The sequence below is a fragment of the Danio rerio genome, chromosome 2, assembly GCF_049306965.1.
Source record: "Danio rerio strain Tuebingen ecotype United States chromosome 2, GRCz12tu, whole genome shotgun sequence".
Taxonomy (NCBI): Eukaryota; Metazoa; Chordata; class Actinopteri; order Cypriniformes; family Danionidae; genus Danio; species Danio rerio.
Window position 1 is genome coordinate 17,324,608 of NC_133177.1, and position 21,901 is coordinate 17,346,508.

General features: G+C 37.9%; 2 protein-coding genes across 3 annotated transcripts; both read left to right on the forward strand.

Moving 5' to 3' along the window:
* Positions 1–346: 346 nt before the first annotated feature.
* LOC110437863 (uncharacterized) lies at positions 347–10,676 on the forward strand. Of its 2 annotated transcripts, XM_073924342.1 has the most exons (21): positions 347–4,024; positions 4,112–4,251; positions 4,482–4,686; positions 4,816–4,920; positions 5,108–5,298; positions 5,445–5,586; positions 5,708–6,352; positions 6,461–6,588; positions 6,673–6,792; positions 8,069–8,116; positions 8,208–8,291; positions 8,511–8,576; positions 8,653–8,741; positions 9,094–9,154; positions 9,271–9,321; positions 9,392–9,436; positions 9,524–9,579; positions 9,657–9,736; positions 9,954–9,982; positions 10,081–10,234; positions 10,318–10,676. In XM_073924342.1, the coding sequence occupies exons 1-20, from the start codon at positions 2,119–2,121 to the stop codon at positions 10,165–10,167; spliced, it is 4,278 nt and encodes a 1,425-aa protein (XP_073780443.1). In that variant the 5' UTR covers positions 347–2,118; the 3' UTR covers positions 10,168–10,234; positions 10,318–10,676. The 2 variants fall into 2 exon arrangements, with proteins under 2 accessions (XP_073780443.1, XP_073780452.1); XM_073924351.1 differs by lacking the exon at positions 8,653–8,741.
* Positions 10,677–11,547: 871 nt separating this feature from the next.
* Positions 11,548–19,466, forward strand: LOC101882511 (uncharacterized). The gene has a single exon (XM_021467007.3). It carries the CDS (start codon positions 15,004–15,006, stop codon positions 16,372–16,374), a length of 1,371 nt encoding a protein of 456 aa, XP_021322682.1. The 5' UTR covers positions 11,548–15,003; the 3' UTR covers positions 16,375–19,466.
* Positions 19,467–21,901: the final 2,435 nt, after the last annotated feature.

Genomic DNA, 21,901 nt, shown 5'->3' on the forward strand with positions numbered 1-21,901 from the left:
AATTCAGTTTTTGTGGATTTGTTTATTTATGTTTGAATGTTCGTTGTTAAAAATATTTCTTTTACAAACATTATATGTTTGTTCTTTAGTGGGGAGGTGTTACGTGCCAGTTATTTATGGTTGTATTACTATGTGTCTCATTGTGTTTTTCTTTTTATCACTCCAGTTCACTTCCTTGTTTTTGCCTACTGCTGTTCCTGATTGGCTGGTTCACATCCACTTGATGCAACCAATCCTGACACTGCTTTATGCTGATTGGTTCCTCTGTGACAACTCGGTTCCAGTTTCAGCCAATCAGATTACTCCAGCTCACTATATATTTTTTTTTGTCTGCCAGCAGTTTGACAGTCTTTGTTGGCTCACCTTGTCACTGGTTTTTGTGCTTGTTTGCTCGCTTGATTGAACCTGTGTTTATATCCCCATTTTGTTAAGTATTGTTGTGATATATAGTCCGTCTTATCCTTTATTTACACTGTGTTGTTATTTTGGTTTAGTCACTGTCTGTTCTTACCTGTGTAATCATTCATTCCCTTTCCTCATGTTTCCCTACAGAGGTTTGGTAGAAAGACTGGTAGGTAAGTAGGTCACGTGATATACATTTCAACACATAGGAGTTCAACTGTCTAGAGATACACTAGGGAAGGGGGTGAGCGCCAACCCGTGTATTTTTGGTTAAGTGGATAGTTAGTGTAGTTTAGGTAAGACGTCTTGGACGTTGAAGATTTATTTTTCACATTATTGTTTATTAGACTAGATTAGCGGGGATTTGATATTAGTAAGACTGTTTGGTTTTGATTGTTTCTTTGCTTTAGCGCCACCCATAGCCAGTCTTTCTAATTTAGGTTTTTGTTTTGGTTGTGAATTGTAAATATTGTAAATAGCTCACTTACTGCTTCACTTATCACCACTTGTAATAAATCACTTTATTTGCACAGCAATTCTTGTATGTGGTCATTACTTTGAGTTCAATTTTCTTTGAGTGTTTGTTTGAACAAAATCCTTGATCAAGTGTGCAACCCCACTTCCCTAGACTGCCCCGGGGTTGTAACAGTAACTCTAATAATTACTTTACGTAATTTGTGGTTGATAGAGACACGTTACGGTGAGAAGCGAAGATGACGGGGATGACTGCATTTCTATTGAACAGTAGCAAAGTGGTAGTTTGTATAGGTGTCCCTTTTGTGCAGATGTTTTGAGACCTGTTCATATGATTTATAGTCATCTGCAGAGTCACAAAATTCGAGCAATTCATCACGACCATAAGTACCCAATTATTTGGTGGTTTGCATTTTAAGATGATTTATTTGGGTGATAACGTTATGTGATGACGTGAAGAGCGATTCTACATCTGATGTATGCCAATATGTACGTGTAAATTGCATAACTTATATGACATACAAGCTCATATGTGATACATATAAAATGCCATGTATGCAACATGTATTACGAAATATAGCAAATATGTCCACTTTAGAAATATCCTTTTAAAGAGTGTGTACACACACAACTGGACATTGCAATGACTAAGTCAACTGTATTTTCACTATTACTGTTTTAAACCTACATTACTACAAAATATATATAAAATATAGCAGTGAAATACAAGTTTCAGTATTGTTTTGTATTGAATTTTTGCTTTCCCTAAAGTTAATGTTAACTGTCTATCACTAATTTTAAAAGACAACAATTGATTATAGCACACATTTAATCTGTTTTAGTATGTTTTAATTTCCGTTTGTTAATTAACTAATACATGTTTGTAATATCTGCTATTTATTATTCACTAAAAAAACAACAAGTAAATGACAAAACAAAAAAGATTTCAGCTTTTTAATGCTGGCCAAAAGTCTATAAAAGTTTCCAATGATAGTTCAGCCAAAACTTGCTATCATTTACTCAACTTTTACTTGTTCCAAACTAGGTGGTATAAGTTTCTTAGAGTATTTTTAATTGTATTTTTTTTGCAATATTTTACAATTGTTGCCTATATGACACCTTATGCATATAAAATATGAATTTGTATGTCATATATGTGATTTGCATATTTTCCTTGTCAGATTAATTTTTTTTTGTTACATTTGAATGTTTTTTGAAACATGCTTTAAATGGTTTTAATAAATGTTTTTTTTTATCTGTATTTTTGCAGATTTCATAATTTATGACTGTCACTTGGATTGCCGAAAAAATAAGCACTATCACTGCTGCTACTGTTCCAAAACGGTTATAAACAAGTCCGATTTCATCAAGCACATACATTTTTGTAAATATTCTTCTACTCATTGCACCAAGACAGCTCGACAACAAACTCCTCTTGCTACTCTAAACCATGAGACTGCACCTCCACTTTACACTCTAAACAGTGAGACGGCACTTCCAGCTAGTGCTGTAAACCATGAGACGGCACCTCCACCTAGCACTCCAAAGAGTGAGACGGCACCTCCACCTAGCACTCCAAACAGTGAGACGGCACCTCCACCTAGCACTGTAAACCGGCCGATGGCACCTCCACCCAGCACTCCAAACAGTGAGACGGCACCTCCACCTAGCACTGTAAACCGGCCGATGGCACCTCCACCCAGCACTCCAAACAGTGAGACGGCACCTCCACCTAGCACTGTAAACCGGCCGATGGCACCTCCACCCAGCACTCCAAAGATTGAGACGGCACCTCCACCTAGCACTGTAAACCGGCCGATGGCACCTCCACCCAGCACTCCAAACAGTGAGACGGCACCTCCACCTAGCACTGTAAACCGGCCGATGGCACCTCCACCCAGCACTCCAAACAGTGAGACGGCACCTCCACCTAGCACTGTAAACCGGCCGATGGCACCTCCACCTAGCACTCCAAACAGTGAGACGGCACCTCCACCTAGCACTGTAAACCGGCCGATGGCACCTCCACCTAGCACTCCAAACAGGCAGATGGCACCTCCTCCAAACAGGCAAACGGTACATCCTACTATCACTCCAAACCAAGAGACCGCCAAGGTGACAGTTGTTCAAAGAAAGCAGGAGCAAAGGGTGAATTGTCCACACTGCAATATTTGTATTTTAAAGAAAAATCTTAAAAAACACACCCAAAGAGCTCATTCAAATATTGAGCATGACGTCACTGCACTGTCTTGTCTTCGAAGCCTGTGCATTGATGAAAAAAATGGTGTGTTCGCCGTTTCAAAATCTTCAAAAGGCCCTTGCATTCCTGTCCATGTAATTAAAAAGACATGGGGCAGTTCGCATAAGGTGACTTGCGATGTTGACATCTGTAATGCGCTAATTGATTTTAAAAGGAGATCTGGTATGCGATCCTGTGAGTGTACCCACTTAAAATCAGTTAATTATTGCAGATCAGATGCTTCAAAAGTTTCCTTACAGGAAGAGGTTTTGCAAGAAATGGTCACCCAGAGATGGTTTGCAGAGGATCGCAAGAAACAGTGTATAAATTTGCAAAAAAAAGCAGAGGAAGAAGATACATGTCTTGCATCTTATGTTGACATTGGAAGTGCATCTCATATGCATTACATCTCCGTATTTGAGCCGAAAGTTTCGTTTTATAACCGTTTGGGCAGAATTATGGTTCTTTATAATGCCAAAAATAACACATGGCATTGCCCTTGCAGTAGACCGAGGCACTCCTGCATACACAAGGCAGTGTCCAAGTGGTTGCTTTTTCAAACAAAGCGAAATATGTTCAGAAAAGTGAAGAGCACTGAGGAGGACTTGGCCACAAAGTCTTTATTGCCAGCAGATCCTGATCATACTTTGGCAAAAGATGATTCTAAGAGCACTGTGTACCCTCCAACAAATGATGATCTCAAGAAAATGGTGCAATACATTTTCACCATAAAAACGATACCATCTTCCCTTCCTTCATCAACAACAAGTTTTTGTGAAAAGGAGTTCCCAAAAGTACTTGTTCCAGATGAAATGCTCTGCTCAATGTATTCAGAAAAAGTACCACTCAGTGACCCTTTGCTCATCTCCAAGAAAGCCAAAATTGTCACAACAATTGGAATAATCGAAGGTTGGTATTTGTTAGCTAGAAGCAAATAATTTAAATGAGTATTAAATTTATTTACTATTAACTGCATGCTTGTTTGCTTGTTTTTAGATGTTGAAACGTATTGCAAGAAATGCCCAGTGTGTGGCCTTTCATATCGCTACCAAGAATGGAACTCTGGTCTGCATAACTATGATAACCACATCATACTAAGTGTGAAATTTTGTCTGCTGCTTAGAAGTTTCCTACAGGTATAGTAGATGGATTATCATATCCTGGGGTGTCCAGATACCTAAAGGACAGCTGTTCTGCATAGTTTAGCTCCATCCTGCCTCAAGACATGGTGGGAGGTTTTTAGTGTATTGCTTATTAAGGTGTGTTACATTGTCATTAGAGCTAAACTTTGCAGAACAGTGGTTGTTTAGGATTGGAGTTATATTGAACATTGTTGTCAATAATAATATGTAATTTCCTCTTTTAGTCTCACACTGCAGTTGAACGAGTCTGTAAAGCTCTTTCTGTATCTACTGGAATGCATTATCCAAGCTGCATAACTGTGCTTTGTGCTTATCTGCACTTTGAAGCCTTGACTGACCACAATTATCAGTTTTCCTGCTTAAAGTGTGGATTCCATCCATCTGTTGTTATCATGGATGCACATCGAAAAGGAGTTTTTAGTATGCCAGGTATGATAACTGTTTAAATTTTAATGTTTGAATTATCTGCCTCTTTCTCCATTGTTTAATTTAAAAAAAAATTATCAATTTGTCCATTCTGTGTAACTATCCAGTTACCTAACTACCTTTTTTTTGTAGTAAGTGAAACTGAAAAACCGCCTGCAAACTTTAATGGACATGTAGATGTGGAGGCGTTTTGGAATTCCCTGAGATTGGAAATTATTGCAAGAGGTCTTGTGCCATGTAAGTTTGTTTATTTTGTGTTTGATGCATTCAGTTTAGTAGATGTACTAAGCACACAGTTCAGATATGTTTATCTTTTCTTTAGCTAAAATGTTTACATTTTGTTTTTTTTGTTTTTTAAGTAAAAGTATACTTGTTATAATGATACTAATTATAGTATTATTGGTGTTGTTGGTTCTTTTTACAGGTGGGAACCACAATCCATTTGCTGTTAAACCAAATTTTCACCTTTGGGCACCTTGGATTGGAGTTAACACCAGGAAGTCTGGAACTGTTTTGAATACTGAATGGGAAAAAGTTCAGCCATCAACCTCTAATCCAGTATCTGAACTTCCAGTTTCTGAGGAGAGGCTAATTGATGAGCTGATGAAACTGAAGGTAACCTTTTCTGACAACTTCTAATATTGTGATAGTACTAACTGCATTCTCAATTATTTCAAGTTAGTTTTTTATTAGTGGATTTGTTGTTGTTGTTGTTGTTGTTGTTGTTATTTATTACTATTATTTTAAATATTATGTTTTAGGTTAGTGCTGTCCGACGCCTATGCGAGTCTTGCGGATTAGGTAAAAAGGGATCGAAGATGGACCTCATAACAAGACTGAGGAGTGAAATGCAAAGCAGGTCATCTTACGACAAAATATTTCAGAAGGTTTGGGGTGCATCAGGTTTGTGTAATTCTATAGTTATTTCTCTTTATTATTCACAACAATTGCATTGGATTTATTTTTAAAATAATAATATTGTTTTAAAAGAACAAATTGCTGAAATCATTTTATTATTATCTAGGGGGTTGGGCAGTTGTGATGTGCCCCTGCGGTGTTGTTTACAGCCTTAAAGTTTTGTTGAGAGCTGAAAGTCCACGGGACTTTACTGACATTTTAATGTCCTGGAAACATCTCCCCAATGTGACCATTTATGATTTTGCAAGAGGACTGGCTGCTCATGCAAATCTTCGCAGTCCGAACATGATTCCCTTCAGTCCACACGAAGGTCGACTTTTGGAGCCAAATGAAGCCAATATTACAGCAGCAGAGAAGGGAAACCTGAAAGTTTCTTTAAAGTGGCTTAAAGAGAAGAATTTCCCTTCTGATGTAAATGGGCATCCATTAACTGGCACATGTGAGCATTACGTTCTCTATGACCGTTTCCATGAAAACAACACCAAAGATTCACGCGATAAACTTCGCAAAATACAGCTTGTACCAGAGTTGGCTGGAAGAGTGAATTCTCAATGTGCTGAGCAGTTGTTTTCTCAAATGAGAAAAAACAACTATTTTCTGAATGTAATGAAGCCAACAAACCATGTGTTCCTCATGCGTAACCTGTTGCACCACTACAATGTTGCAAAAAATAATAGGTTTGTTGAACAACTTGCCAAGCATGTTGGTTGCACTGAGGTTACCCTGGACCAGCATGGGCAAGCACTGTCAGGTAAAAGATCAATTGGCATGTTTGAATTGTTTTTCGCAATTTAAAGTTAGCAGCACAATAATCAGATTTTCCTTTAAAAATAATTTGACTGGTATGCTTTATTTCTAGGGTCATCTTTTGAAAGCAAAAACAAGAGCAATGGTGAGCCAAACGCACAAAAGGTGGCTGCAAGAAAATTGAAAGATTACTTGAAGACCTCCTGGGAACAGCCATTGACTAAATCAGTGGAGGAAAAGGTGTTTAAATGAGAATTTTATACGATGTGAGGAGCATCAAATTTTTAGTATTTAAATGTTGATTTATTTATTTCCCCCATATAGCTCATGGATGTGCTAGACACAAATAAAAGTCAGAGCGAACATGTGGCACGCATTTATTCCACCACCCTGATGCGAGAAGATTTTCAGACGCTGGGATTAGAACGCGATGCTGAGGCAACGGTATGTAATCTTTTTTTTTTTTTTTTTTTTTTTTCCAAAATGACTGGTGACACTTAATAAATTTGCTCATTAATGTTATAATGTTAGTTATTATAAAGCAATAACAAATAGTTAATCATTTTAAGCATTAAAGCTACCTTTAATAGACATTTGTAAGCAGTTTTAAGTAAAGTTACAAATGCACAAAAGGTGCATTCTTGACTTATCACATGTATAGTGTGCTTAATGCTTGTATTTTCATATTTAATGATTCTTTTTTCACTACAAAATAATGTGTTGAAGTGTTATTTTTATCAGTTATTGAAGAGTACTTGGTGGTGTTCAATATCATTCAGTATTAGCAAATGATTAATAAACTATTTTAATTAATATTTTCACTTATTTGTCAGGCACTTGGCAATGGTTACTTTGTATAACAATTAATGTTTTATTAAGACAATTTCCCAGTTTTGTCACCTAATCTAGTGAGGACTATTTGTTCTTTGTAAATCCCTTATAAATGAAAATTAAAGGCTCTTTATTGAATGGACAATAAATCTTTACATACATATAAAAATAATTAAAATGGTCAACAAAATACAGCATTCCGTTTTGCAAAACAGCATTTTGATATAACTATAAAACATTTCAGTGTTTTCAGATATATTTAAAGGGTAATTTTATATACAGATAAGATTGCACCGATTTATTTTCATTTACTGATAAGATTGCACAGATTTTTTTTTTTTTTAAATGGGTACTTTTTTGCATTTTAAAATTAGTTTTTTGCTCTGAATAGTAGATTTCCTTTTTTTAGTTTAAATTATATCTGAGCCTTTAATTGTCAGTTAAAAGAGTTTTACATATCATAAATTGTCCTCACTTAAATTGCCTTTAATAAAGCTTTTATTAACACAAAGTAACGATTACTATATGCCCAAGAAGTAATATCTATAAATTTTGATTTGAATAGTTTATTAATCATTTATTTATTTTTTCTGAATCTTAAAAAAACACCAGCTACTCCAAATAGTTTGTTAACCATGCAATCATTAACAATGTATGAAAATACAATCATTAAGCACATTTATAAATGTGATTATATGTCAAGACAATAGTATTTGTAGCAGTATTTTATAAATAGCTTATTAATGTCTATTGATGAAGAGTTAATGCTTAACAAATGAACTATTTGCTTATGTTTGATAAATGATTCATGGCGCATGGTTGTAAAGTGTTATGTATTACTTTTGCTTTCCATATAATTTGTTCAAGTGAACCATTTTTTTCTTCATAGATTTTGAATTGCTGTTTCAAGATAATAGAAGACATCAGCGCATTGCAGGTAACTTTTGTGTGTAAAATTAAAGAAATAATAACTAAATCTATTTTGTTGTTTATATTTTTATTTTTAATTTTTTTTTTTTTGTTATTAGGGTGTTCAAGTCTGGACTTCGAACAGCTATGTAAATGCAACTTTGATTCCACCGCTGTGTGCAGATCCCATGTTACATATCCCTGTAAGGATTTATACTTTGCATAATCAATGTAATATTTTAATGGTTAGTTGGTCTGGTTTATGGTGATGATGATTTGGATTTCATCAACTGAAATTCCTTACTATATGTTCTAGGCAACGTAACATTAAGTATTACTATAAAACAAAGAAGGCAACCCCTTTCTGCAAAGTACAAACTCTGCAATATTTTGTCATAAATTGGGTTGTACTTTTGTGACAGGTTGATGCATCTGCGAAAGACTGCATTTTGTTTCCATCATGGAGCAAGTCACACTGGATGATTTGTGTAAGTTATTGGTATGATATGTTCAAGTTTTTTCAAATAAATGTCAGGATATTTTGTTTTTAACAACATTTTGCAGATACTGCGTCCAAAGCTCAAACAGCTTTTTTTACTTGATTCACTCTGCAAGAGTGGCTTAAGTGATGGCAGATACAGTCAAGTGTACAGGTCTTTTACAAGTTCAATAGCTCTTGTTCAGAAGTTCTGGTTCAGCAGTTCTTGCTCAAGCGTTCTTGCTGTATGGTGGTTCAGTTTTAAACCATTCAGCTTTTTTGTTTTTGTTCCTTTTTAATTTTGTTCTGTATTTATTTATTGTTTCTGTGGTTCTTCTGGGAATGATGTGGAAACTAATAAGTTTTAAATGTGAATTTTAAGTATATGAATTAAGAAAATATTTTAAAAAGGACAATGTAAAACTCATCATTCCCAAAAAAGCATGCGCCATGGTTCTGTTATTGATTCAGATTCATGTAAATTTACTTGCTGTTGTTGATTTTTGCGTGTTTGGCACATTTAATAGGAGAGTTGCCCAGAAAATTGTTCCTGGACATTGGACTGAGTTGTCCTGTCAGGATCTTTCAGTAAGTTCTTCAATAATTACAGCCATCCAACATGCAATATAAAACAATCTTGTTTAAATGTTAATTCTTTTTTTTTTTTATTTTGAATGTTCATTTTTATTCCTAACATTACCCAGAATATTCCAATGCAGAGTTTCTCAAATAACTGTGGAGTCTTTATGCTAATGGTAAGTTTAACAATTTACATGGACATCCGCATTAATAGATTTAGATCTTGACAATTTCTTTGACTTTCAGTATGCCTTGTACATCGCACTTGATGTTGATTTTGACTTTTCTGAGGTGAGTCTTTGCTCAACACTTTGTTAGCCAGTATAAAAGAAGGATTTTTCAACATTGTAGTAATTGTCTTTTTTTTATTTGAAACAGGCTAATATGACAAAAATAAGGAGATGGTGGTGTGGGCTCCTGCTCGAAGGCTCAGGGTAAATTATTATTATTTTTTTACATTTTAAAGTGAAGGCAGTTAGCACTGCAATTAATATAATTTTTTTTTCTCAAGGTCTCCTGTCAAACGAAAAAGGCCCAGAAAAATGGAATGCGTGTCTCAGGCACCTGTACTCTCGGGTGAAAACAAATGTAGTAAGTTAATAAAAAATAGAAAAGTTGTCACAAAGTATCACTTGATTCATATGTTTAATGTTATGACAAATTATAGCAAATATACATTTATACATGTAACTTTTACCTTTTGCCATTTATTGCATCTTTGTCTTTTATTTTAAGTGTTAAATAGAGGTTTGTATGTAGCATTGTAAAGGTGATGCACTTGACAATATCTTAGTTTTTCCTCCTTCAGCCATGGATCCAAAAGGAGGCCTTTGTGATGTATGTTTGAATATATTTTATTAGCCTAGCTTTAGTTTTTTTATTTCCCATTTTACATTTGTCATTTATTTTGTGTATAAATTTTGTCTTTAATTCAGTTACCATCAGACCTGCTCAGACAGATTCTTCTAGATGTTGTTTTCGATGAAGGAGATGGAGCCTTCCTCACACTCTCACTTGTGTGAAGAAAGTTTTGTGACATTGTCTGCAGTCAAGTTTTCCGTAGAAAATATCACTTGGCCTGGCTCGACAGTATGTGTTCTTTACTTTAATTAAATGAATAAGGTGTTTTAAATAGATTTTCATTTGGTAATATCTTTTTTTTTTTTTTGTAGGCATCACTGACTGGAAATCTACAAGTCCAGATATAAAAGACAAATAAAGAGTGGAGTTCAAACTCTCCACGTGTGAATCATGTGGTTGGCTGTACAAAGACACAATTGGATACTGTGGTGATGGGAAGAAAGGGGTGTATAGAGCTTTTTATTCTGACAAAGAGTTCGATGGCTACTGCTCGATGCACTGCTTCTATACAATGAATGACTGAATGAATGGATGGCTGGATTTGTAGTTACGGATGGTATTCGTGGCTAACTGATGGATGATTGGATTTGTGGTGAATGGAAGAGGATGGATTTGTTTATTTGATTTAAATTTGTTTGTTTTTTTGTTGATTAAACAAATGTTTCATGGACTTGTGTCTGTTTTAAACTGAATATTGTTTTTAACATAAGGCTAATAAGTTTTTATCATAATTAATTTTGTAATATTTGAACATTTTACCACACAAAACGGACTTGTCAAAATCAACTTAATTTTTATTATTTTAGGCATTACTTTTAGTATCACAAAGAAACAACCAAATCACGATTTAATTTAACTTGAATTGAACAACTTTCGCTTTACTGCACTTTTAAATAGCCACCATGAAGAACAAACAAAGTGGTTTATGGTATTTGTATCAAGCAGAAAAATTCTGATTTACACATTACTTTAATAAAACTACAATGCACTCAAATTCATGGTGATGACGTAAGTTACCCGCGACCTTGAGGAATGCCGGTCTAATGCACTTTCAAATTAACGTTTATAATGATTTTTACAGCGAAAGCATGTTATGATTATATTTAATTCAATCCTCTGTCTTTATTCGGCTATTGCTTTTAAAAAAACACTCAAGACCTCTCAATGGTGATGAAGTAAATTCGCTAACAGCCTGTGACTAAATTAGATAGATGACTTTCCAAATTACTTTTAAAAATATTTATAGTAATATTTTTAAGCAAAGGTTGTGATTACGTTTAATTTATTCTTTATTCTAAACGAGAAGCGTTTAATAGAACAATCCACCTTTATGCTAAAGGAGCAGCTTATTGTCAATCTGTTTATACGTTAATGTGATTGGCCAACGCATTTAACCGGAAAATAAACCTTTGACCAATGAAAAACCTTGTGCCACGCCCCTAGCGAAAAAAATTTTGACCAATGAAATACCTTTAGCCACGCCCCTACCTTTAACTCCGCCCATTGCTCCAGACTGCAGCTACCCATACTAGGCAAAAAGGGCGCAAGTAACACAAACTAATGTTGTCTCTTGCTGATCTTGTGCAGATTGATCTTAAGCAGTTAAAGATAAGCCATATCTCTGCTTTTGTGGTTTCTCAGGTGTTATTCTAAGATCTTGCAAGAAGTATTAGAATTAATTTGGGACGTTGTCAACTCATATTGCATCCTCTGAACTACCTCTGTGTGTATGTGTGAATGTGTGTGTGCGTTTGTTTGTTGTTTGCTTATTACGTAGTTAGTTTCATGTATCGTAGTGTAGCTCAATAAATCTTTGTACTCACTTTGTAAGAACTGTGTTCTTGTTTATGTGATTCATTGCCTCGAGCTGTAGATCTTGTTACCTTGCTAAAAGTTAACCCAATACTGTGTTATGTTATGATCGTTGGCCACGTAAATAATATAAACAAGATTGGTAAGATACGATGTCTTCTATTTGCGGGACAAATGGTAGATAAAGTGTGAATCTTTTGATCTGATTCAATCTGACTCATTTGAGTCAAATCAATGATTCGAATCTTCAGGATCCGATTCATTGAAATGAGCTAATTAATCCCTGATCGATATTAAAACGTAGGTTGATCCCCTACATATTAATGGTGGAGAATTTTTAGGCACAGTACGATCTGACTTTTAAGCACAAAAACATTGTTTATCTTTTCTATTTTGTCCGGAAGAATAGATTAGAGACAGAGAAACAAAGTTGTTGTGTTACTGTATGATTTATTGTGGTACCCAGTGTGTTGAAACGCACGAATGCGCAACTCGAGTGCTTTTGAGAAAGCGAACTGCAGTAAATAGTTATTTGTCCACGAGACAAAAACGATACGTCGCTGTAAAGCGCACGGATTGAGAAACAATAAGCGTGTTCCTTATTCTTTCTCCTATAAGGCCTTCACAGTTGATTTAAAGGTGCGTGTCCCAGCTTTAAAGACTAACTGTGCATTTCTCCCTGGTCAAATTAAGCACAGAGTAGCTAACTGTCTTTTTGCCATCTAATTCACTAGCATCAAAGTTAGTGAACTCATCACGCCGCGCTTGAGAGAGCGGCAGAGCGTATTCTCACGGGAGAACTTATCTTGATCAAGTAAAGTGTGCGTGATTGAATCCACGCGTGTCTTTGACTGTGAATAGTCTTGACACAGAGCGCTGGGATCCGCCGAGATCTTAACAGTGCTATATTCTGTTGAGCAGTGTGAAATGCGCCGCTATTTCACGTGATGCATGTAAGTTTGTGTGCATAACCGCATATTGGTTCATTCTGTGCACGTCGTCATAGTAACAGCCTCCCGAAAGTCCTGAAAGACTTTTCAGAGTACTCTCAAGTGCGCATGCGCAGTCCTCCGCGCTTGCATCGGCTGTAGACATTAGCACAAAGCTAAGCTAACTGAAGCTCACGCTGTTGCATTGAAGTGTGTGGTATGGCTATGCCATTATAGCATTAAAGGCTAGTGTAGTAGCGCTCTTCTTGTGGTCTTGAATGCAGTGTGTTAAGTTGAAGTGACAACCTAATTCACGATATAGCAAGATTTTGAATCTTGATTTCTCACTCTTTATAGGCTATTTGCCTTATTTCTCATTTTTCTCCCTTTCTTGGAAAAGGCTTTGACTAATGCAGATTTAGTAAACCCCATTGTACGCGATCTCATCGCTGGTTTAATCACAATTGTCAAATGCTTTTCCTGCTTAACCTGGCCTGTTTTATCAATTCAAATGCTCATAAGTTGTTGGTTTATTAGCAATTAATTATAGTTTATGACTATAACGTAATGCTTTTAATTGCTCAATCAAATTAATGCTTAATTAATGATTAATGCTTTTCTCTTCTGAAACTTATCAACATTATAGGAACAACCATTTTCTATGACTGTTGATATTTGAAGTTGATTTATAAGCACAGTGTTTAATTATAACATTTATTGTCCTGGGACTTTACAAACACAATCACTATTCTGAAATTTTAATTTCATTTAATAGTTCATTGATGCTTGGCTGCCCTATCTCAATAACAGTTATTGATCAATTTTAAATAAACTCTTTTGATCAAATTTATTGACATCGGGAATATCACACATTCCCGATCATCATTGATTTTGAAATTTATTTATTCTCTGATTTGCAGGAACTGATTTGCAGGAATGTTTGCTGATTAATTAAATATAATTGTGTTTATGACTTTAATGACAACCTCACTGAGTGTTAGCCTTAACCAACATTATTGCTATTTGGAAATTTTAATTTCAATAATAGTTAAGTGGTGTTTGGTTTCCTTTTTCTATTACAATTATTGATTTATTTAATTATAGCAACTCTTAATCAAGGTTATTGATAAAAATCATATTTCTGAATCATTTCATGTCAATACTAATTTGAATTAGTTTTAAATTAATTTGCAGTCAAGTTTTTTTAATTATCCTTTAGGTATTAAATTACCTCACAGGACAGTGCTCCCCCTGGTGTTTGGTTGATGCAATGAGACAGTGTAGCCTGTAGGTGGCTACAACTGAACTCAAGTCATCGTTAAACCTAGCATACCAGAGCAGTAGCCTTCGATTAGCCAAACCCCAAAGGAAATATAGGATTTTCCTGTCTACTTAGGCTAATTAGTTATCTTGATAACACAATAAACCAACCCCTTTTGATGTATTGACTCAACAGTGCCACCACTTTGTCAACTTTGTAATTTGAAAACTTGCTTCACTTTCTATTGTTTCCTTTAACTGTCTTCTTCCGAGTTGACTACCGCTGCCCTTTTGAGATTGTACCTGTGTGAATCATGAAAGCAGAGAACGTTAGAAACATTTAACAGAAGTTGTGAAACTTAAACATTTCATGTTATAATTATCTGACTCTCTACCCTTTCTCGCCATAGGACGCTACCTGATTAAGGACGAAACGAGTCAACCAGAAGACAGGTGTTTTCAAATTTGATTTTAGATCCACATCAAAAGTGGTCTACTTGGTGTATGGTGTCAATCCTAATAAGTAAGAAACCAATACTGTCATTGTTATTGTACTTTCTTTCACAGCGGAGGAAATTTAATAACAATCACAGTCCTGGTGTTTAGAGCTCCCCATCTCCAACTTCCAGCAGAGAAGCATCCTTTCACATGCTTGACAGCTAAAGGAATCGTTCTCACTAGGAACCTGGAAGCAGCCAATTATCACTCTTCTCCTTATCAGTCTTCTTCTCTTTCTCAGTTCTCTAGCTGTCCTAACTGTGTGTGTTTACTGACTGTCCCCACAGAGACTACAAGTTAGATGCACGCCCCCTAGAGGATCACAGTCACAGAGAACAACACCCACTTGTTTATTCCACACTCAACAGTAGCTCGCATCTGACATTACACCCTGACACTTTTTGTTTGCCATTTGTTTTTGTTTTCTTTTGTTCTTTTCTCTCTCCCCTAGGTCTGTGTCAGTGTCAGTTATAGGTCTTCCCCCTCACCGCCGCAAACATGGCTCGCCCTAAAGACCCTGTTGGCCACTGGAAGGACCTAGAAGCATGGCTAAGTGTTGCAACGGACAGCCTCCTCCCTAAGGCCGCCGAAACGCTACAGCATCTGACACAGGACCAGCTGGATGAGAACCTGAACAGCCTTATGAAGCAAGACCCGAGCAAAAGCTACAATCACAAAGACCTAGCCAAGATCACAGGTACTTTGAGTCACATCCTCATCGCCACCCTTAAGCTGAGTGACAGGCATTCCGCCCAGCTCCAGCAGAAGCAGACGCATGTGCAGACCCGCATCAACCAGCTAGAACTGGAGGCTCAGGAACGACCGGAACAGCCAGATGGGACTGATCAAATTGCCAAAGAGATCGAAAAACTTCAAGAGACTCTAGCCGCCACCACCCAAGAAATGGAGCAAGCCAAAGCCGAACATGCTGACGTCGCTAACAAGCTTGAGTATGTCGAACAGCTACTGGAAGAGGTAAATGCTGACTCTAAAGACAAGGACAGCAGAATCAAAGCCCTCGAAACTCACCTGAGTGAAGCTAGACATGAGGTCAGACGACTAACGCAGCAGCTGGACTACATCAAAGAAGAGTCCAACAGCATTAAAGATGAACTCAAGCATGCATATGAACTGACACACAATGAGAAAGCTGAGGGGTCACTGCCAAAACCCTCACCATCTCCTTCTGTTCCAGACAGCCACGTATCACCCTGTGGCCTGGACCTCAAAGACCTTGACAAGCTAGTCAAGAACCTGGGCAAGTTCACGCCGAATTTGCCAGGTAGCCAAGATCTTCACGCCTATCTGCAAGACATTGACTTTCACCTGGAAATGAGACCCAATGTCACTGACAAAGATAGACTGTATTTGCTCCGAGCAACCTCCAGCCCTGAAGTGCGCAGCTTCCTGGACCGACAGCCGGCTCACACAAAGACTGACTACCTCCTGCACCGAGAAGCCCTCATCAGAGAGTTTGATGTCATCGAGTCTGAACAAGGACTTGTAGCTGCCTTGGAGACAAAGCAAGGTCGCCATGAGTCTTCTCAAGCCTACTACAGCAGACTCAGACGAGCCTACTTCGGCACCCGCAATGAACCTGAGATGGAAGAGGACCTGAACTTCAAAATCCTCTTCCTGAGAAACCTCCATCCTGGGGTAAGCCACCATCTTGGAGTTCTTGCATGCCCCCACACGATGAACACTCAGCAATTACGAGATTTGGCACATAAAGTCTACGTCAAACAAAAGACAGCTTCAGAGAAGAGTGCCAAAATCCCTGCTGTTTATGACTTTAACACTCAAAGTCAAGATCTGGCCCTTGAGGGTGCCCAAGGCCCAGACAATGCTAATCTACCTCCCAGTGAGTGAAATGTGTCGTCTTACAACAGACAACGGGACTGTCATGCTGACACCAGACCCAAACAGTGGAACCGTCGCTGGAAAGAACTGTCTGGACGACAACACTCACCTGAACGTCACCGGGAGAGACCGTGGAACAGGTCCACCTCATTTGTAAACCAAAGGGGGACAAGCTCGTGGGAATCAAGTGGTACTTCCAAGGTAAAGCAACACCACCTTGATGCAACCAGCCCAAGAGGTCAACGAAAGAACTCACAAATATTCCACGCTGATCAAGCTCCAACTGAATCCCCACAAGGGACAACATCACCATGTTTTGACCCTCAAGAACTGATGAAGATGATCTTGAAAGACTTCTTCCAACGAAGGGAAGAGGATCGGAAGTGGGAAAGGAAAGGAAAACCTGATTCTGCCTGACAAGCAATGACCTCACTAAACAGCACTTCTGCACCTCACTTACAGAGAACTGTAAGCCCCATAACTTCAAAGACTCAATAGACTGTACCTGAACACCAGAGTTAGACGCTAACTCAACACCTGATGCCTCAGGTCACCACTGCATCACACAAACACTTGTGGATGAAACTCTTCCAATTCCTAAGAGTGCTGTCTTAATCGTTTGCCACACAGCTGAACTCAGAATCAATCCAAATCCTACCTGTGCCATGCCAACTCCAGTCCCTCAACTCCAAGTGACCAGAAAGGGGGAGGAACCAACCTGCTGACACAGACCCACTATCCTAAACTCTTTTTTTAACGCTAAACTGTTTTTGCCATTTGTGCCATTTTAGGAAGACACCTAGCCCTAGCTATGTTTCCTAAACCCAATACATGCACTCTCCCCTCCACTGCACTACTAGGACCAATCTCTAGTAGAGAGGAGCTATTACATATGTGACACTTGTTTGTTGTGTTAACCTCACTCAATGTCCTTATGTCTCACTGTTCTTTTCTTTCTCTTTCTCTCTGTCTTTTAATTGATTTCTCTTGCCTCATCAGGGAACCCCCACAGATGATGTTTAAGTCCAGAGCTCAGAATTAGGATTGACTCCTTTCACCAAGCCTCACGGATCAATGCCTTAAAGGTGTGATCCTGTCTGACGACACGTTTTAGGCGAAAACTCAAAAGATTTGTTTACCACATTTCTTCATCTTCAATCCAGAACCGAAAAAGGGATTGAGGGTAAAGAATGAAATTTATTGGTTTGACTCTCGTCAAAATAGCATTGTAGGGTATACGTTGACTTTGACACTTGCCCTCTTCCTCCACAAGCGAGTAAAGGCCATCCAAAAGTTGTTCAAATGTGCACGCCCCACATCTTGCGCATGCTTAGATGCGATAACGCTGACCAAAAATTTAATTCTTTACAGATTGAAATAATGCCTATACAACTTCGTTGAACCTTCAATACCTCGGTTAGTCTTAAAAGCCTAAATTCTGATCATACTAAACTATGCTCTTCTACACCTTAAGCATTGCTAACCCGAGCATTCCAAAGTGCCTAAACCCTGCACCAAGATTCAGTTAGTGATGATGTTGTTCGTGTCTTGTGTTGCCTGTTCTCTCTGCTTCTGCCTGTTTGTTCCAGTGCCTGCCAATGTTCACACCGGGAACATCACCAGACAAAGGGGGACTGTAGGAACTCATCGGCATTTTTCAGTGGTCAACACAAGTTGAATCTGAAATCTTGGGCATCTCCAATGGTCTCATTCATTGAACTAGCTTGAGGGCTTATACCATCAGGATAACAGAGCGCCAATTGATTTCGGGCTCCTCTGACCAGTACTTCTATGCAGATGTTCTGGTACCCTTCGGCTAACTAGCCAATGATTAATTAAATCAGTTAAATTAAAAACAATGGCCCTTACAGGATCTTCAGCAGAAACCATTTCACGAGACTTTTAATTGACTCCTGGTCATGTGCTCGCCTTGGGCACATCCTGCTAGAAGCACCATTTCATAGAGACAAAGAGATCTCTAGAAACATTAATGCATATGAATAAAAGCTAATCTCTTAATGTTAGAACTAAGGCAGATGTATCTTTGAATAATATGCCATAATGTTCCTCATATGCTGTTTATTCCAATCAACTAGGTTAATCAATGTGTTGTTTTAACCCTTATAACAGAGTAAAATAATCTGTATGTGTCTGAAATGTATGATGTCTGGTATTGAACGAAAGCTAGTGACATTTGCAATACGTTGGTGTAAATGAAAAACTAGTAGTACAAATAGTATTCATCTTGTAACGTTTGATGTAAGATAGTTTCAATCTTGCAAGAGTTCTACCACGTGAAATCTACATGCAGTCTGTTAATTAATGACCTTTCCTATGTCAGTACGGGGCGTGGCCCTGCCCTTCATGGCAACTGCTTATTGGCAGACAGTGCCATGGGGACGAACCAGACCAGGTCACTTAAAAACGCCCTGCAACAAAGAAACTTTGCTTTTTGCATCAGCTAGCTTGCGCATGCTTTTGCTCTCTGCCCCCTTTCGCCTACCCAGACACCGCACCGCCACGCGATTGGGTCACCACGAACTTCCACGCAAACCTCTTAAGTTTCGGGACTCACGAAACTGCACGAACTTCCGCAAAACCGACTCTCAGCAGTCCGTCGCCTAGGTAACCCAGGACAACAGCCATTCACGAGCGTGTGAATCCCATAGACGTCATCGAAGCGAGAAACTACCCAATCAGGAGCACCGTGTTTCCCCAAGGCCAGCCGGCGAGGGAGATTCGACTTCAGCAAAAAGGGCGCAAGTAACACAAACTAATGTTGTCTCTTGCTGATCTTGTGCAGATTGATCTTAAGCAGTTAAAGATAAGCCATATCTCTGCTTTTGTGGTTTCTCAGGTGTTATTCTAAGATCTTGCAAGAAGTATTAGAATTAATTTGGGACGTTGTCAACTCATATTGCATCCTCTGAACTACCTCTGTGTGTATGTGTGAATGTGTGTGTGCGTTTGTTTGTTGTTTGCTTATTACGTAGTTAGTTTCATGTATCGTAGTGTAGCTCAATAAATCTTTGTACTCACTTTGTAAGAACTGTGTTCTTGTTTATGTGCTTCTAAGTCATTGCCTCGAGCTGTAGATCTTGTTACCTTGCTAAAAGTTAACCCAATACTGTGTTATGTTATGATCGTTGGCCACGTAAATAATATAAACAAGATTGGTAAGATACGATGTCTTCTATTTGCGGGACAAATGGTAGATAAAGTGTGAATCTTTTGATCTGATTCAATCTGACTCATTTGAGTCAAATCAATAATTCGAATCTTCAGGATCCGATTCATTGAAATGAGCTAATTAATCCCTGATCGATATTAAAACGTAGGTTGATCCCCTACAAGGGTTTATTCATATTTACAGGACAAACTCTCAAACTTTTGTGACGATCATGCATATGGATGGTCGGACAGTTTCTTTTTGATCTCGTAAGGACCCTTATAACGAACTTGCAACGACCCACCAGACACTGGTAAAAACACCAAAACTTTGTCACCAGGGCTAAAAGTTTGTTTCTTTGCTTACTTACTGATCCAATTTTTCATCTTCTGTGCTTTTTCAAGATTTTGCCAATTAACACACTTGGTATCAATGTAGAGCTGTGACCAGGCCCGGATTAAGAACTCAGGGGCCCCTGGGCACATTATCTTGTAAGGCCCCCTATCTGGCCGCACCCCTATAGTTGAATTAAAAAAATAAAAATAATCTAATAATTTTTAATTAAAATGAATCTATAATTTGTTGCCCACATATTTAAATAAATAGTATATACATATAAATTTATAGTCTACAAAGATTTAAATTATTTTTCAAAGCATTGAATAAAAATACAAATAAAACTAGTGAAAATTAATGTTTTTTAGTATACTTGTTCAAGTTCACAAAACAATTTGATTATAAACCTAAAAGTATCCGAAATCACTCACACTATACCTCTTCTCCTCTCCGGTCTTCGGGACCTCTCTCTCTCTCTCTCTCTCTCTGTGCTAGCTTACTCATCTAACGTTACCATAATGTCTTCTTCTATACCCTTATTCTCCTGATCATAGGTCTGTTTGAAGAAGTTGTGTATGGAAAATGCCTCAATAAAGATGCCTCCTCTTCTCTTTCTCTCGCGTTTGCTAAGTCCACTTGTCCACTCATTTTTGATTTATGACAAATACTAACGTTACACTACAGTCCGCTCAGTTGAGTGCGGATTGTTTCAAAACTGACGCTTAACCAATTACAGCTTTCTGTTTAGTTAAAGAAAGAAAGACAATTTAAATATAATAATATTAGTTATATGTGATAGCGCTTTTGTTTGCTCAGAGGAAATACGTTGTCTGAGCAATATAGTTTTTACAGAGAGAGAGGCACCTTTATTAAGGCTAAACATTATTAAATACCCACGAGGCACTTTTGACTTTATATCACATTTGCATTATTTTTTTAAAAATGTTTAAATAAATATATTTCTAATCTGTAATGGAGAAAAAAAAAGTAGCACGAGTTCAGCAGATGGTTGATTCGAACCAGGTTGATGATAAATTTCCTGAACACTTCCTGAGTGTACAAGTGGCTTAAAGTCGCTTATTTTTAGGCAGGAACCGGCGGGCAAGCAACAACTTTAACTAAGGTAAACACAAAACAAAACTTTCCATCCGGAGCTCCTTCATGGAACTCCACACTTGTAAACAATCGCTCCATCAGGCTCGCACCATTCACACGGCTCTTGGTCCCGCCCAGACTCGTCAGCGCTACCAAGCCGACCAATCACAGAGCTTGCGCTACGCATCATTACGACGTGTAGTTACATTTTTTAAGAGGTGCACGTCAGCGACACCGACAGCCACGGCGAAGGGCTATGCGTCAGCGCCGTAGCATAAGGCCCATTGGTTAATCCGGCCCTGCTTCTAAGAGAAGTTAAATATGCAGTAATTAACCACAATTTTTATAAACTGTTTCATTAAAACAAATTGTTATTTGGATACTAAATGACAGTACAACCATAATATTAAGATCATTTTCATGTTACATGATCAGTTTTATAATCTACTTAGACATATGATGCTTTTGGGAAACGCAGCCCTGGCAGTCATGTTAAATTGTTTTCAAGTCAAAATTTGTGTACTAATGACAAAAATGTGTTATTTTGCCAGACCCTGTTTCACAACAATCTAGATCCAGTCACATAGTCGATTTCATCAACTCCTAGTAAAGAAGTCGACTCATTCATTCATTTTCTTGTCGGCTTAGTCCCTTTATTAATTCGGGGTCACCACAGCAGAATGAACCGCCAACTTATCCAACAACTTTTTACGCAGCGGATGCCCTTCCAGCCGCAACCCATCTCTGGGTAACATTCACACACACATTAACACACACACTACGGACAATTTAGCCTACCCAATTCACCTGTACCACATGTCTTTGGACTGTGGGGGAAACCGAAGCACCTGGAGAAAACCCATGCGAAGGCAGGGAGAACATGCAAACTCCACGCAGAAACGCCAACTGAGCCGAGGTTCAAACCAGCAACCCAAC